Consider the following 17,602-nt stretch of genomic DNA (forward strand, 5'->3'; position numbering starts at 1 on the left):
TTTTTGAGGCAGGTTTTCACAACACTGTTCACCCATTTTGTTTTAAAAAAATATCGAATTTCCCAGGCAGACTTACTCATATTCAAATGCAAATATAAAAGGGCTGGGAAGGGGGCACTCCCAAGTCAAATACAAAAAGCTTTTGAGATTATAACCAGTCAAGTATGTGTCTGCACAAAACACTCTTCTCTCAAAAGATGTACAAATAAGAGTCCTATGGCTTAATTACTTTTAAGGATAAAATGTGAATAACATAAGCCTTATTTCTTTCAAATACATTATCTTACCAAGTTCTATTTTTCTCTTCTTAGACACGAAGGTTAAGGTCAGAGTTAAGATTTCAGTGGGATTGCGCACACATAACGACGAGAGTAACCGAACACCAGGCCTAGCAGTAGGAAAAGCCTCACCCAGAATTAAGTGCAATTTGGATAAAGGGAACGACATTCCGTATGCAAATAAGAGTTAGCTATGCTTCCGTTTCTACGAATTTAGAAGTTAAGGGCTCTCTACAAAGAAATTCAATGTATATTACCTATCTGTTAAGAAGGCACAGATGAGATTCTTCGCATGTTTAGAAATTTCTGCATCTTCTGGGAAACACAGTGAGTTTTTATGATCCATAATTTTGCTATATGTTCCTACAAGTGAATCTGCATAAAATGGAGTATCCCCTAAAATTCCAAGAAAGAAGACACGGAGTGTAACAGAGAATGCAAATTAAACACTTTTCATAATATTTAAATATGTTAACTTTAAATTTGTCAAGTGCATGGAAGGACAAATGAATTCAAGATTTTTCTAGGGCCATTTTTAACTGCAATAGAGTCCTTTAAATGAAGTCCAGTGCTAACTAACCTGAGCAGGCAGGCACCAGAGTAGGCTCAGAATACTGTAAATCAGTGTCATTCAAACTCATTAAATTCAACTCTCAGAGTTGAAAACAACAGCAGGAATTTAAATGGTCCCTTCAAAGGTGTCATGTGAGTTCCTCCAAAGTACATTATTTTCTAAATCCCTAGAAGACTTCAGGCAAATCTTAGAATATATTCTACTTTCAAAAGATCACAAAATACACCTAATGTATCATCAGTTTGGGCCAGAGGTGGGGAGAATGGACAGCTACCAGGGAACACACTCTGCATATAAAGCAATGGAGGGGCGGCTGGGTGGCTCAGTCAGTTGAGCATCGACTTCGGCTCAGGTCATGATCTCACAGTTGGTGAGTTCGAGCCCCGCATCAGGCTCTGTGCTGACAGCTCAGAGCCTGGAGCCTGCTTCGGATTCTGTGTCTTCTCCTGTCTCTGCCCCTCCCATGCTTATGCTGTCTCTCTCCCTGTCTCTCAATAATAAATGAACATTAAAAAAATAATAATAATAAATAAATAAAGGGATGCACTTCAATAACAAAGGCCCAAAACAATGTAGGTCATACAATGACATGAGTTTAAGCATAGCAAGATCAGTACTACATACACAAGATGGTCACCAAGAGAAGGCAACTTATACCACAAAAATGGTCCATGGCTAATTATTATTTAAATTTGAGACTTACCAAAATATTCTCTTTTTTTTTTTTTTTTCAGTAATAATCATACTCAACTATCCCACAGATTTCACAGATTTTCCGCTATCAATTTTTTTAGGGACATCCTCTAGAAAATAAATTCTTCAATTTCTAAAAATATATTTTCAACTCTGAAGTTATTTCATATAATGTTATCAGCCTTATCACACTTGCCCCAGAATGTAGATTTAGCTATATCTGCCCTCATCCCCAAGCCAGATGATTCAGTCACTGGCTTCCTTAGCCACAAGATATTTTTGTGACCCCAGTACTTTGGAATCAGAAATCTTAAGAATGAAAGTGATGATATAAAAAAAGTTTTGGAATACATGAGCCTTTCAAATTTTGATTTGGTCACAGTGAAAGAAATTATTAAATATGCCTCTGAGTTTTCTGAGAATGAAATATTATTATAAAATATTTTTATCTTGATAGTCAAATTGGTCAGTAACTATTAATGATTTTACTAGATTTACTAACCATAGATAAATACAACAGAAGAAACACAGTTGACAAGAATCAATTAGGTAACATAATTACATAAACTAAAGAGTACTTTTAATCCTCTATTATTACTGAAACAAATATTAACAGCTTTACATTTAAAATATTTACAACAAATACTTGGTCAAGAAAATCTGGGACTGGAGGCCCACTGCAGCTGTATACTTGCTTCTTATTCTAACACTGTCTTCATACAAAAAGGTCTACTGAAAGATTATTTCCAGCAGTATACTTTTAATTCCTTTTATAATCCACTAAATCACTGTGTCAGTACAAGGCTTGGTCTTAATTTTCCAATCACAACCTGTCATAACTGATAAAACTAATTCCACGTTTTTAAAAATTCCACTTCTTTCCACAGCACACAATTAATTTCCTCATATTTTCAAATTCTTCACTTAAAACTAAAGTGGTATCAGGTGGATTTTTAAAAACAGAAGTTAAAATATTTACTTACCCACCAGCATCTCAAAAAGGAAAACACCCACAGACCACCAATCACATTCTCGCCCATAGTAACCATCACCCCCTTGTGATTTGAGAACCTCGGGTGAAATATAATCAGGTGTTCCAACTGCTGTATCACAATGCACCATGCCTGTCTGGGTAGAGAGCAGAGACCAAGAAAAACAGTTGTATGTAAAACCATAGACACATAAATGCAACTAACTCATTTAATATTATATACATAGTGGCTACAAATTGCTACCAATAGAGCTTCATTGCTGATATAGCTTAGGAGGACAGGAGGTAAATGTATCATGAAATGCTTAGAAGTGTCAGGATTACGGGAAATCAAGGGTAACTTTTCAACTCTAAAATACAGGAGGCTTCATCAATGAAAGAAAGTAAAAAGTGGTACACTGCATGGGAATTCCATGCAAATCAACACCTTTTGTTACTTTTTCTTACACTACTAATTAGTTAGGAGGGCGGTTACAAGGAAGTACAAAACGCGATCTTAAGGCACTAACCTGGAGAAAAGAATTAGGAAGCTTTGGTATTTTCAAAGGAACCGGCAGTATTTAAGATTACAAAGAGCCTAGTTTGGAGGCTGGATAAAAATGGTTCTTATTATTAAGAAAAAAAAAAAATGGGGGAAATAGATCTAATGTTTAAATTAAAAGATCTTAACAGTGTGAAAGCTATACCACCAAGCTGCATATTTAGAAATACAGAGCTGTGGCATGAAGGTTATTTGACAAAATGATAAAAACACCATTATCTGTGTTTAGTTTTGGTGTGTAATAAGATACTCCCTATCTGATGTCTTTTTGACAAGGATAAGAACTATCATAAATACAAGTACGTGTGTGTGTTGTAGCATATATGTGTGTATGTTTGTATATGTGTGTGGGCTGTAAAATTAAATCAGTATAACAATATAACACTAAATAATACTCATTCACCTTTAGCTCTGTCCTAACTTGCTAAGATTTTATAGATGAATTTAAATGCCCTCCATTTCCTTTACCTGCCCAGTGAAAAGTATGTCACCCACGCTGCTCATAAGGAAGCTACATAAATTCCCCCATACTAAGTATTAGGACTTTTCTTTGGGAAAAGGAAGTTCCATGTATTTTATAAATATGACTTATGTAAGTGTATTTAATAGCAATAAAATGTTAATCATAGGAAATTAATTTCAAAAACAATCTTTTCATTCCTCATATTAGCAACAATTCAATCATTTTACTTTCCCAAGAATATAGCAAATAGAGCATAAAAGCCATTTTAGTTTGAATACAAATAAAATAAAAGTTCTGAAAATAATGGGGCAAATTATGAGGGTGATAATTTGTATGGATCAGTACTTAGGATAAAAGATGAAAAAATCAGTACCTGACTTCAAAATGCAGAGCATAAAATCAATTTTTATCATGGACTATCCTAAACTTCTACTAGAGGAAACATTAAGAGATTTATTTATTTATTCATTCATTCACTCATTCATTCATTCATTTTCTATTTGAGAGAGAGAGAGAAAGAGGGAGAGAATCCCAAGTAGGCCCTGCACTATCAGCCCGGGTGGAACCTGAGGCAGGGCTCAATTCCACAAACTGTGAGATCATGACCTCAGCCAAAATCAAAAGTTGGCCACCCAACCGAATCACTCAGGTGCCCCAGAAATTACACTTAAAAAAAAAAAATTAGTTAGCATTCAAAGGTTTAGAGGAAGGAGAGGAAAGGGTAAGATACAAACGTAACTGGCATAAAGTTAGGCTGTAAAGGCTTGGATAAGTCAGGCTTGAAAGGAGAGCCCATGACATGACGGCTAGGGCAGAAAAAGAGCAAAAGTAAAGAAACAAGAATGACGTCATATAGAGCACATTCAAGAAACACAGTGAAGTCCCAATCAGCTAACAGTAAAGCTTCACAACAACAAAGACAGGAAAGGTAAGATGGAGACCAAGTTTAATAATCACTTGCAGAATACTTTCACAGGACTAAAGAACTGAGTTAATAGCACTCTGCTTTTGGAAAAATATTCCAACCATAGTTTCTGACCAGCATATTGGAGGTTGAAATTTTTTTAAAAAAACATTTGGGAAAGATATTTTAAAATTATCTCCTGGAGAAGTTCTCATATTATATGAGTAAAGAATCCACATTTATGACAAGTCTCTTAACGTATTCTAAAGAAATACAGGAAGGACGAACCAGAAACTAAAAAGACCTGGTTTACCTATGGGGTGGTGGGTGAGTGAACAGGGTGGAAAGAAGGAAGTATGGGAGTGGGGTAGTAGGAGTAAGGAGGCAGGGATCCTTCTCTGAGCATGCAATTGTACAGTTTTAATCTTAAAACCAGGGAAATGTTTCACACATCTTAAAAACTATAAATAAACAATTAATATCAACCAGGATGTGTGTGAGGGAGGTACACTAAATGGAATACATATAGTAAGAAATGAACCTGTTTTGTAAATTAACAACATAACCACAATAAATGGGGTAAGGATAAAAGAAATGACCTAAGTAACTTTGGAAAACAGTATCTTTAACATATGCTATAAGGCTAAACACAAAAGGAACTGCACAAAAAAATAATACATTCTAATTAATAAATCTGTTTGTCACAGAGGTAGGAATTGGTAATTCTGAAATAATTTTAAGTGTATCCTAGAGGTGAACAAGTAGGTAAATATAGTGTAGACAATGAGAGCCAGGTTTCTCATTGACTGAAAAAGCAATTATCAAACAGAAAGGAGGAGGATGCGAATGAACCCTGCGGTGTAGGACAAGAATCAGAATTATCAGTATGAACTCAGAACTTTTAGCAGCCTATATATACAGAACCATAAGTACAGAATGAAATACGAATGTGTGTGCATGTGGATTAGCACATAGTCTATTTGGTATACACGTGTCTGCTGACCAGGCCTAGAAATAATGACACTCCAGGGGCAAGAAGCACATCGAGCGCCCAAATACTGATTTCTAAACACCATTCTTTTCGTTGTTAAGTTTTATTTATTTATTTTGAGAGACAGAGAGCGTGGGGTAGAGGAGGAGCAGAGGAGAACGAGAGAATCGCCAGCAGGGTTTGCACTGCCAGCAGAAAGCCCGACATGGGGCTCGAACCCACGAACCGCGAGATCGTGACCTGAGCCAAAACCAAGAGTCAGACACTTAATCAACTGACTGAGCCACCCAGGTGCTCCTCTAAATCCCATTCCTGAATAAAAGAAATCTGAGCTTAGAGAAGCAGCTGATTCCAGAGCTGGGACAGAGAAAATACAAGACAAGTCTTCGACTTACACTGCCAAAAAAGAAGAAAATGCTCCAAAAAGGAGGTGTGTCCAAAGGACATAGGAGTAACCTGAGGAGCTTTTGCAAGATAAGAAAACTTTGGAGTTTCAAGGTATGAGTAGGAATCCGCCAAGTAAACTGTATTCAACATCATATATGAAGGCCAGGAATCATGAAATTATTGATTTCATGGCATAAAAAACAACTAAATGTAACTTAAGACCCCTGAACCATAAGGTACAAAAGGTCAAATGATAGAGAATGAGGGTGAAAAGTGGAAGGGATCATGTCATCATAAGAAGCTTTGTATGATGGGGCGCATGGGTGGCTCAATCAGTTAAGCGTCCGACTTTGGCTCAGGTCATAATCTCAGTTTGAGTTCAAGCCCCGCGTTGGGCTCTGTGCTGACAGCTCGGAGCTCGGAGCCTGCTTCAGATTCTATGTCTTCTTCTCTCTCTGCCCCTCCCCAATTTGTTCTCTATGTCTCTCAAAAAATAAATAAACGTAAAAAAAAAAAATTTTTTTTTTAAAGAGAAAGAAAGAAAGAAAGAAAGAAAGAAAGAAAGAAAGAAAGAAAGAAAGAAAGAAAGAAAGAAAGAAAGAAAGAAGCAAGCTTCATAGGACAAGCTAAGGAGTTTGAACTTTATTCAGTAGATGACAGAAATCTAAGCAGGAGAGCAACAAAAACAGGTATGTATTTTCAAAAACTTCCTCAAAAATACTTTAAATAGATCAGATTAAATGGCTGCTAAAATATATCTGGCGTTTTATAATGGATAAAATATCATAAATGGGGAGATTTACTAAAAACACAAAATCAGTCCATCACAAATCATGACGTTGGTCCAGGAAACTATTCTTAAATGCTTCCTATATTGGGGCACCTGGGTGGCTCAGTCGACTGAGCATCTGACTCGGTTTCAGCTCAGGTCATGATCTAATGTTTCTTGGGTTCGGGCCCTGCATCAGGCTCTGTGCTGACAGCAGGGAGCCTACATGGGAATCTCTGCCTTCCTCTCTCTCTCCCAGTCCCTTCCCCACTCACATGCTATCTCTCTCAAAAATAAATAGACATTTATGGGGCGCCTGGGTGGCTCAGTCGGTTGAGCGTCTGACTTCGGCTCAGGTCATGATCTTGCTGGGTTTGTGGGTTCGAGGCCCGCATCAAGCTCTGTGCTGACAGCTCAGAGCCTGGAGCCTCCTTCAGATTCTGTGTCTTCTCCTCTCTCTGCCCTTCCCATGCTCATGCCATCTCTCAATAATAAATAAACGTTAAAAAAAAAAAAAAAACCAGGGGCACCTGGGTGGCGCAGTCGGTTAAGCGTCCGACTTCAGCCAGGTCACGATCTCGCGGTCTGTGAGTTCGAGCCCCGCGTCAGGCTCTGGGCTGATGGCTCGGAGCCTGGAGCCTGTTTCCGATTCTGTGTCTCCCTCTCTCTCTGCCCCTCCCCCGTTCATGCTCTGTCTCTCTCTGTCCCAAAAATAATAAAAAAAAAAAAAAAAAAAAAAAAAAAAAAAAAAAAGAAAAAGAAAAAACCAGACATTTAAAAAATAACAATAAATGCTTCCTGTGAAAGTGGGAAAACTTGTAAATGGAGTTCTTAATTATCAGACACATTAAGGCCTCAGCTTGACTGCTACATAGGCAGGAGTCTATTTGCTTCATTTTAATAATTAAAAATAAGTACTTGCACCAGGAGCTCCTTTCTCAAATAGGCACATCCCCTGCCTCATAACCTTCTTGGGCTAGCGGAAAGTCCTACTTCTTCTTGTGTTCTATCTAAAAACAGCCCAACTGGTTTAGAAGCCCATCTCCGTTCGCACTACACCGTGCTCAAGGCACAAAAAGCTGCCTGTTATTCCAGTTATCTCCTGGGGTACCAATTATTACTTTTATTTGGGCTCTGGTTACAAAGCTGCATAGCTTTTGAATGGTCTGTCCTGACTGCGTCCAAAAACCTGTTCTTCTTCATGTATAATTTTGCAGAAAATAGGGTTTTTTCAGAAACCCGAGTAGAAACACCTCCATTTTTAAAAACTGATGTCATTTCTAGAAGGGTTAAGAACAGTAACAATTTGCCAATTAGCTTTTAAAGAAGTATAGCCTCAATTTAATCAAATAGTATACACTAGAATATTCAGGGTTATAATTTTACATTATTGCTAGGTAATTTAAAACACTAGTGTAAAACGTGCCTTAAAAGTTGGTAAAGTGGCTATGAAGTGCCTAATGACGAGCAAAGGAGAAACTCAATTTACCCAACACAGCAAGTAATTCCAACAGCAGTACTTCTCGGCTATCATGGAGATACACCTAGATATAAATATACTACACTGGGGCATTCACGTACATCTACATACTTTTTCCAGAGAGAAAAAGAATAACAGCATCAAAAAAACCCTGTATTAACCACAATTTATTAATGAGCGAACTTAATGAGATATACCATTACTCTTAACGAACTGTGACAGTAACAAATTAGTCTAGTCCTTGTATAATTTTTAGTTGTGTTTTATTTTTGCATTTATCCATGGCATATTGTTTCATATGATGCCAGAAGAGCTAAAAAATAATTTGAGAATTTCGGTCAATATTGTAGGAAAGGGTTGGCAAACTTTCCTTTAAAGGGCCAGTAAATATTTTAGATTTTGTGGCCACACAGGGTCTCTATCTACTACCTTCTCTCTCTCTTTTTTTTTTTAAATGATCTTTTAAAATTGGACAAACCGTTTTTAGTACAAGACGGGCCACAGGCCAGACCTGACCCACACCCCAGGGTGCTGATCCCATCCACAGACAAGCAGACGAAAGAGAATGAAGCCAGGAGCACCTCTAACAGCTTTGAGGCCATAATGAGAATCAAACAGAGGCAGATAAAGTGATGAACCTGAAATATGCAACAGCACTATTTACATTAACAGCTAAAATAACAAGATTATGAATTCTATGTACTACAGTTTTTAATAAAAAACTCCTTTGTTCTTCAACATACATAGTTGTTCTCATCATTATTATCACTCGAGGCATGGAAGTTTGGGGTAAAACAAACAACATTTTTAAACTTCAATATTTAAAAAATACCTATTTCACTACATGGAAAATAAGAATTTCTGTTCGAAAGACACAAACGGGTAGCTGACCGGAAGATCTGTGGAATCACTATCGAGATTACATAAGGAATTCTTCACTTCAACAAGTTGCTTTTAAAAGGGTCAAAAGACACACACAAGTAATTCAAGAGATAAACGACTGGCAATTACGTGAAGAAAAGTCTGCTATCATTAGTTATGAAAGAAATGCAATTTCTTTTTTAAGCTACTACCTTACACCCATGGAATTGGTAAGAGTTAGAGAGTGAGTAATGGGAAGGGGGAGTGACGCCACGGAGACAGGGTCGCTAATGCACTACCAGCAGGGGCTGTAACAATCACAGCCATTCCAGAGGTCAGGTAGTTCGTACTTTACGTATCCGCTGAGTCAGCAGTCCCACCTCTAGGTATGCATTAGAGGAAACCCTTGTCAGAATACACATGGGCCACACCTAAAGATGTTCAACATCTAAGTTTAACTAGGTTCAACATGGCACTGTTGGTGGCAGGGGAATGGATGTGGCCTAGGAATCCAACAGATAGACCCTACGGAATACTAAGACGCAATGAGCTAATTTACATGTATTAGAAAAGATATAAAACAGTGTTGAGCGAAGAAAGTTTAAAAAAATGACATCCGTGCCATGATACCACTTATACATATGTACATCATATCAATAGCGTGCAAGAACTTATAGTAAACACATGACACTGGTTGTTTATCAGGGAAAGAGAGAATAAGACTGAAACAGAAAGGGGGAAAACATTATAAACTAAAAACAAGATGAAGCCTTTCTGTTGACTACTAACAACAATAAGCGATGAACCAAGGATTATAATTAGCTCAGCTATATGTACCTGACTTAAAAAATAGTACATAATTACATAAACCACATTTTATTTTGTCTTATTAAGAGACAATTTAAGATATTTAAATTGCTAAATTTAGTGTTCACTTACATGCTTGTAAGATTATGCTATAAACACCATATTCTGTCCTGTTTCTCACACTCTCACACTCTATATACCCCTCTTTCCTTAGTCATTTTTATTTTTACTACCCTAAAAACACGTGACGTGACTTATTTCTCTACACCCTCCCAAAAGTTTTTGGTTTAATTAAAATCAGAATACATTCATGGAAGTTCAACACATAAACATCACTCACTTTGTACAACAGACATAAAAAGGTTTAGCATCCTATTAGAAATTATTTTATACTTTATTTTCATTGAAGATAATTTTTACTATTAACCATTTCATACCACAGGAGGGAGCTCTGGGGACAAATGCTCCATCTATTAAACACGGACTCATGAATGCAGAACACGGACACAAGGACAAAATCCAGGAAGAAGACCAAAAGAGAAAGGAATGTTAAGTATTAGTTGAGTAGACAGGACGTACAAACCTAGATACGTGAAAATGGCCTGTGAAACACAGCACAAATTCTAAATAAGTAAGAACATTAGGAAAGTGATCCATCAGGTTAGGATTGTAAGGAAGACTTTCTAAATGAGGTAAAATCTGAGCTGAGCTTGGAACATTACAGATCGCTGATGGGGGCAGTATGATCGATAGGAGTGAATGCCACACAGGTGGCATGAGGAAGAGGCAAAGAGAAGGAAAATCAGCTTACTTCTAAACAAGTATCTTTATATTCTTTTTTTCTTTGATAAAGTATTCTGGTTATGAAATATGAACAGCGACATAGGCATACTGGAAGGTTATAAACACCATACAGAAGATGGCACCCAGTCTGCTGTCCATTTACATTAACATTTAGAAAGTCTGATGGATGTAAGTCACCCCCCAAGATCCAATAGGGAAACTAAAAAACGAACAGGAATTACACGGTACACTTTATAGAGAAAAAAAGATAAATTTTACAACAGGAATAAAATCAACATAATCAGCTCTGACGTTAACACTACTGAATCTACTGATCAAAATGTGAATTGTTTACCAGGTAAAGGACACAACAGATGATGCTCACAAATTTATTCAATGTGGTTGACGCAGACAGGGTTAGCAGGTGATAGGATCATAAACTTCTTACCTTAGCTTTTTTTTTTTTTAAAGGAAAAATACAGAAATAATAATGGTGATGGAAAAACCCATGTACCTTAATTTATATTTTGTGTCTTATTTCTTCACCTGGATCATTTTACACATGCAGTAGTTTCGATTGGTAGCAACTGTTTATCAACATTCTATGAGGAAGATGCCTCAAGTTATTTGCATTCTTATTTCTCTTATATTCACCAAATCCAATGCTACATAATTATAAATAAAGCACTCTGTAACAAGATGATCAGTTAAAAAAAGTTTTGTTTCAGTCACTACACAGTTAGCAAAACTAAATTTATCTTTGCTCAAAAAAAATAAAGATTTGAAGTTTCTTTTATTTTTGTTTTTAAAAAGTAGCATTTTTGGGGGAGCCTGGTGGCTCAGTCAGTTCAGCGTCTGACTTTGTTTCAGGTCATAATCTCATGGTCCGTGAGTTCAAGCCCCATGTCGGGCTCTGTGCTGACAGCTCAGAGCCTGGAGCCTGCTTCGGATTCTGTGTCTCCCCCTCTCTCTGCTGCTCCCCAGCTCATGCTCTCTCTCTCTCTCTCTCTCTCTCTCTCTCTCTCTCTCTCAAAAATAAATAAAGATTAAAAAAAACCTGTTTTTTAAAGTAGCATTTTTTTACTTGCTTATTACTTACTTCATCCATCTTCATACATGTGCCAAAATCTGCTAACTTGAGATGTCCATGTTTATCCAAGAGCATGTTGTCAGGCTTTACATCTCTGTGAATGAGACCCATGGAGTGTATGGCATCCAGAGCAAGAACGACTTCAGCAGTATAAAATTTGGCCCACTTTTCAGGTACATCGTAGTTACTCATAAGGTTTACAAGATCTCCACCAGGCATGTACTCCATTACCATGTACAGGTACTTATCATCTTGAAAAGCACAAAAGAGCTGGAAAACAAAACGGGAAGGAAAAACATTTTTTTAGAAAAAAGAAAACCAAAAGCTTAATAGGAACAAAACCCAAAAGTATCATTACTGCTGAAAAAGGCACATTATTTTACAACCAAGAGAGTTTAATTTTATGAAGTCTTTGATTTTAGATTTGGACATCTTTAATGGAAAAGGAAGTATCAGACAAAACTTTTTATATGGTTATCTTCCTCATGCTTATTGACAAGAAATACATAAATGAGTCATTTTCCCTCTTAGAGAATACAAAAATCTATTTAAATAGAAATATTTTAAAAGAGGGGCGCCTGGGTGGCTCAGTCGGGCAAGCGTCCGCCTTGGGCTCAGGTCACGATCTTGCAATCCATGAGTTCGGGCCCTGCATCAAGCTCTGTGCTGACGCAGAGCCTGGAGCCTGCCTCAGACTCACTCTCACTCTCTCTCTCTCTCTCTCTCTGTCCCTCCCTTGCTCATGCTCTCTCTCGCAAAAATAAACAAACATTAAAAAAAAGAAAAGAAATATTTTTAAAAGAGAAACAGTAAAAATGAGGAACATAAAAGGTAAAAAAAAAAAAAAAAAAAAAAAACCCAAAGAATTCATAATTAAAAAAACAGCTTTCCGAAAACAAAACAAGTTACTGCACCTAATTCACAGAGAAGAAAGCTGAGGAGATAGAGGCAGTTGAGAAAAACCTTTGAGATACCACATTCGATGGACAGAAGAAGAGGGAGTAAGCACCACACCACTGGAAAAGAGCGAGTCCCTGGTAGCCACAGTTAATAAAACAGGGCCTTCTCCTCTCCTATTCTCCACGATTTGCTCCTAAGCAGCATATGGCAGGTGCTACCAGCACCTAGACTAGAGCAGTGGCAGTGGGACCAGAGATATTACACCTAGCTAGGTTGCTACTGACCCCCCCAGAGAGACAGGAATCACAAATTCAGAAGAAAAGTTATCTGTATATTCCACCCACGTCCCACCCCACCCCCCCAGAAGCAAGCAACGCAAACAGAAAAGGTTTCCATAAATAGGGAAAAACTAGAACCGAAGCAATAACTCATGCTCAAAGTAAAGAAAAAGAATTCCTAGAAATCAATCATTTCAAAGAAACAAACAACGTAATGGGAAAATGAGGAGACTTAAGCACGCATAAGAAGATACTCACATAAGAAGATATTCAAAGACGAAAAGGCATGAAATTTCATTAAAGAAAGGTAAATTTAAATCACTGTGAAACAAACACCGCTTCACAAGCACAAAAATGATCAACTTTTAAAAGTGACAATACCAAGTGCTGGCAAGGACAAGGGGAACTTAGAAACTAAACCTCTATGACCACATTGAAAAAAAAAGCTATTACCACCTACTAAGATAGACTACAGGTACCCCAAAATGCCACTCCTAGGAATAAACGCAGCAGAATTAAGTACAAGAACATTTACAGGGCACCTGGGTGGCTCAGTTGGTTAAGCGTCCGACTTCGGGTCAGGTCATGATCTCACGGTTCGTGAGTTCAGGCCCCGCGTCGGGCTCTGTGCTGACAGCTCAGAGCCTGGAGCCTGCTTCTGATTCCGTGTCTCCCTCCCCTCAGCTCCTCCCCTGCTCACACTCTGTCTCTCTCTCAAAAATAAATAAAGATTAAAAAAAAGAAATTAAAAAGAAGAAACATTTACACTACTTGTAACAAATAAAATTTTGAAATATACCAATAAATTATGATATATACATGCAATGGAATAAAACACGGCAATGAAATTAATAAACTGTAGCAATCTAGATTAGATAACTCTTGCCAACATAATGCTGAACAAAAAAGCTAGATACAAAAGAGATATTCAGCGATTTCACTTATATGAAGTTCAAAAAACAGGAAAACTAAAGATCATGGGTGCTTGTTTAGGTGATACACGAGAAGGAAAAGCAAGGAAATGATTACTAATAAAGTCAGAAGAGTGGTTATTTTCGGGGGAACACACGGAGGTAGTGATTAGGAAAGAGTGCAAGAGAACTTCTGGAAGTCTGGCAATGTTTATTTTTTGACCTGAGTAGTAAATACTTGGGTGTTGCTTTGTGATAAATCCTGTTGTTTGTTTTATATATTTCTCGGTGTCTGTTTTATATATTTCTCGGTGTATGTCACAAATAAAATCTTTTTTTTTTTTTTTTTGAAGTATGACATGGGGCACCTGGGTGGTTTAGCCAGTTAAGCATACAACTTTGGCTCACAGTTCCTGGGTTCGAATCCCACATCAGGCTCTGTTCTGACAGCTCGGAGCCTGGAGCCTGCTTCAGATTCTATGTCTCCCTCCCTCCCCCTGCTTGTGCTCTTTCTCCCAAAAATAAACATGAAGAAAAAAATTTTTAAGAGAAAGAAAAATATTTTAAAGTATGACAAAATTAAAGCAGGACTCAAAAGGAAATTTATAACTTCAAATGCATTTATAGGTATTTCTCCTTATCCTTTCACTATCCAATAATCACACAGGTCTCTGCACCGTAAAGTAAGGACAATAAAAATTAGGCAGATAAAGAAACTAGCAAAGAACAATATACATCTAAAGAAAACTGGAGCTATGGAATTTTTTTAAAGCAGTAAATAATTACAAAAAAAAAAAAAAAACAAAGTAAGGGTGTTATTTTGTAAATAAAACAAAAAAAACACGTTAAGACTAAAAAATGTACATATACTCTATTCAATACAAAAGTGGAAAAGAAGACGGATACCGTCACAGAAAATATAAACGGACAAGAGGTAAATAAAAACCTGAATTAGTCAAAAATCACATGAGAAAAATAAAAAGGATGATAAAAGATCTAGTTGGGAAGAAGGAAAGGAGGGATTGAGTACCGAAAAAACATCCGAGTTTTAGGACAGCAAGCGCTCTCTCAGAAGAAAGGGAGAAAAGATTGGGTAGGAGAGCAAAAAGTCTTTCAAGAATTCTTGTAATTTTTTAGTACTTCAAAGTTAAAAGATTAAAATTAGCTATGGAAAAATGTTAAAATTTTGTAAACATATGTAAGACCAAAACCAAAGAATGCTTCCAGATGGCTTATCAGGCAAGCAAGAAAAGCCATTTACCAATAGCGAATTAATTAGGTTGTGTTCCATTGCATCAGCAAGAGAAATGTGTCCAGCGGAAATCAACTCGAGGCTATCAGTCTTTCAACAACAGTCGCTCGAGGAGTTGAGGACACTGGGGGCAATATCAGTAGTCAATCAAAAAACAAGGTAAAGGATTTTGAGTGGTTTTTCTCAGCTCTTGGTGAGTCAACCGATGTTGCTGATACTATGCAGTTATTACCATTTACTGGAGGGTAAGTGCCAAATATGAAGTAGAGAATTAGCCTCTGTAAACAGTCTGCATAGGTCAACTACAGGCGAAAATATTTTCGAAGGAGCTGAGAAACCACTAATTCAGTACAAACTGAAGTAGGTGTGTTAACAAAAGATGGTGGTAAAAATATATGTGGAGCAGAAAAGGTTTTCACTGGACCAATTTACAAGGCTTGTGAAAATGTATGACATTTAAGTCTGGAGGCAGTCTCTGTAATACTGACCTTATATAAGAACTCAGTGGAAAATACACTTGAACCTCATGTCATAAATGAACGCTATTAATGGTTCTTTGCTCTTTGTGGACTTAACCATCGTCATCTGTTTTTGTCAGAAATAGAAGACGTGTATCCTGACTCACTTTCCATACAGCAGTTCAATCAGCGGCTTAGCACTGGCAAAGTTTTACTGCAATGATCTGAGCTTAGAGCTGAAACTGAAATTTTTCTCATCAAGACCATCCTCAACTACTATTACTGAACACTCAATAGCATGGAAATTAGCCTTAGCTGCAGCCTTAATAATGTCTCGTAATGAATACAACCTAAAATGACAAGGTAAAATAGGGCTTATCTACAAAACTTAAACTTTTGATGACAGCTAACACCAAGCCCCTTTTTATACTTCCCATTGCTGTCAAAATCAAAACAAGAAGTGAGCTCTCCACTCAAGTGCACAAATTTGCAAGGGATGTATTTTCTGAGCTCAAACTACAGTCTCGCAGTTCCAGCAGAATTTTTTTTTCTTTTTGCTGTTTCATGTTTCAAAATCCATTTAAACTCTGTAACTGAGAAGCTTCTACCCAATCTGCAGTTGGAAGTAACTAACCTGCAGTGTGATGACATTGCTACAATGCAAATATCAAGATAAGAATTCAGCAGAATTCTATAAACATCTTCCAAGTGATAAATATGCTCAATCAGAATCCTCTGCTCGAGGTCAACATCAAGTCATAAATAAGGTATTGGTACATACTCGTAACAAGTGACGAAAATGGCACTTTACCTCTGTAGTCTTTCCCTAAAAACTCATAACCTGAATCTAAATAATGAGAAAAACATCGAATTCTAATAGAAGACTATACACATATCCTACGGTATTAACTGATAAGTAATCCTTAAAGTTGTAAAGGTCATCAAAAACAAGGAAGTCTGAGAAATTCCCATAGCCAAGAGGAGCCTAAGAAGATACGATAACTAAATGTAGTAACGTACTATCTTGGACGGGATCCTGGAACAGAAAAAGAGCACAGGTAAAAATGAAGAAAATCTGAATCAATTATGGACTTCAGTTAATATAATGTATCAATACTGGTTCATTATTTGTAACAAATGTACAAAACTATGATGTTAATAGAGGAAACATTACGGGGTGGGAGGGTGGTGGTACTATGAGAGCTCTCTACCATCTCAAGTTTTTCTATAAATGTAAAACTTTTTAAAAGTAAATCCTATTAATAAATAAAAAATAAACCATATGCTGTTGGATAATAGTATCTGGCAGTACCTACCTGTGTGAAAAGGTATTTTCTAATAAAATATGTAAAAGATCTTATTACACATTAGCATTAATAGAACATCTACAAACACTGACTGTGAACCCCAATTCAACAAAATGTTATTGACCCAGAAAATAAATTCACTCTTCTCCTTAACAGACTTGTATTTTTTTTTTTTTTTTTTTTTTTTAATTTTTTTTCGGGGCGCCTGGGTGGCTCAGTCGGTTGAGCGCCGACTTCGGCTCAGGTCACGATCTCGCGGTCCGTGAGTTCGAGCCCCGCATCGGGCCCCTGTGCTGACAGCTCGGAGCCCGGAGCCTGTTTTGGATTCTGTGTCTCCCTCTCTCTCTGCCCCTCCCCCATTCATGCTCTGTCTCTCTCTGTCTCAAAAATAAATAAACGTTAAAAAAAAAAAAAATTAAAAAAAATTTTTTTTTCAACGTTTTTTATTTATTTTTGGGACAGAGAGAGACAGAGCATGAACGGGGGGGGCAGAGAGAGAGGGAGACACAGAATCTGAAACAGTTAACAGACTTGTATTTTAAAAAATTGTACTTTTTATCACATTTTGAATTTCATCAACAATGTGTAGAAATGTGTTTTCTCATTATATAAACTATCAACATAAAATCTTTGATTTGTGGCCATCTTGGGCCACAAAGTTTAAAATATGTACTAACTGCCCCTTTACAAAAAAAAAAAAAATTGCCAATTTCTGGTGTGACTGAACCATGGTAAGACTGGCCATGGTTGGTAACTGTTGAGGCTGACTGAACAGTAAGTACACAGGGATTCAATATACCTTCTTTCTACTTTGGGGTACATTTGAAATTTATCATAATAAATTTTAAAAGCTAAAATATTTGTCATTAAATACACTGAAAATT

At 37.0% G+C, this 17,602-nt stretch overlaps 1 protein-coding gene across 5 annotated transcripts in view; it reads right to left on the reverse strand.

Moving 5' to 3' along the window:
- ROCK2 (Rho associated coiled-coil containing protein kinase 2) overlaps positions 1-17,602 on the reverse strand; it is a 135,313-nt gene that overhangs the window by 40,713 nt on the left and 76,998 nt on the right. For all 5 annotated transcript variants that reach the window (XM_058682541.1, XM_058682542.1, XM_058682546.1 and 2 more), the window contains exons 5-7: positions 11,622-11,882; positions 2,529-2,673; positions 536-674 (exon numbers count right to left, since the gene is read on the reverse strand). In XM_058682541.1, coding sequence (XP_058538524.1) covers positions 536-674; positions 2,529-2,673; positions 11,622-11,882 — 545 coding nt within the window. The remainder of the gene's footprint in view (positions 1-535; positions 675-2,528; positions 2,674-11,621; positions 11,883-17,602) is intronic.

The sequence above is a fragment of the Neofelis nebulosa genome, chromosome 9 (assembly GCF_028018385.1).
Source record: "Neofelis nebulosa isolate mNeoNeb1 chromosome 9, mNeoNeb1.pri, whole genome shotgun sequence".
NCBI classification, from domain to species: domain Eukaryota; kingdom Metazoa; phylum Chordata; class Mammalia; order Carnivora; family Felidae; genus Neofelis; species Neofelis nebulosa.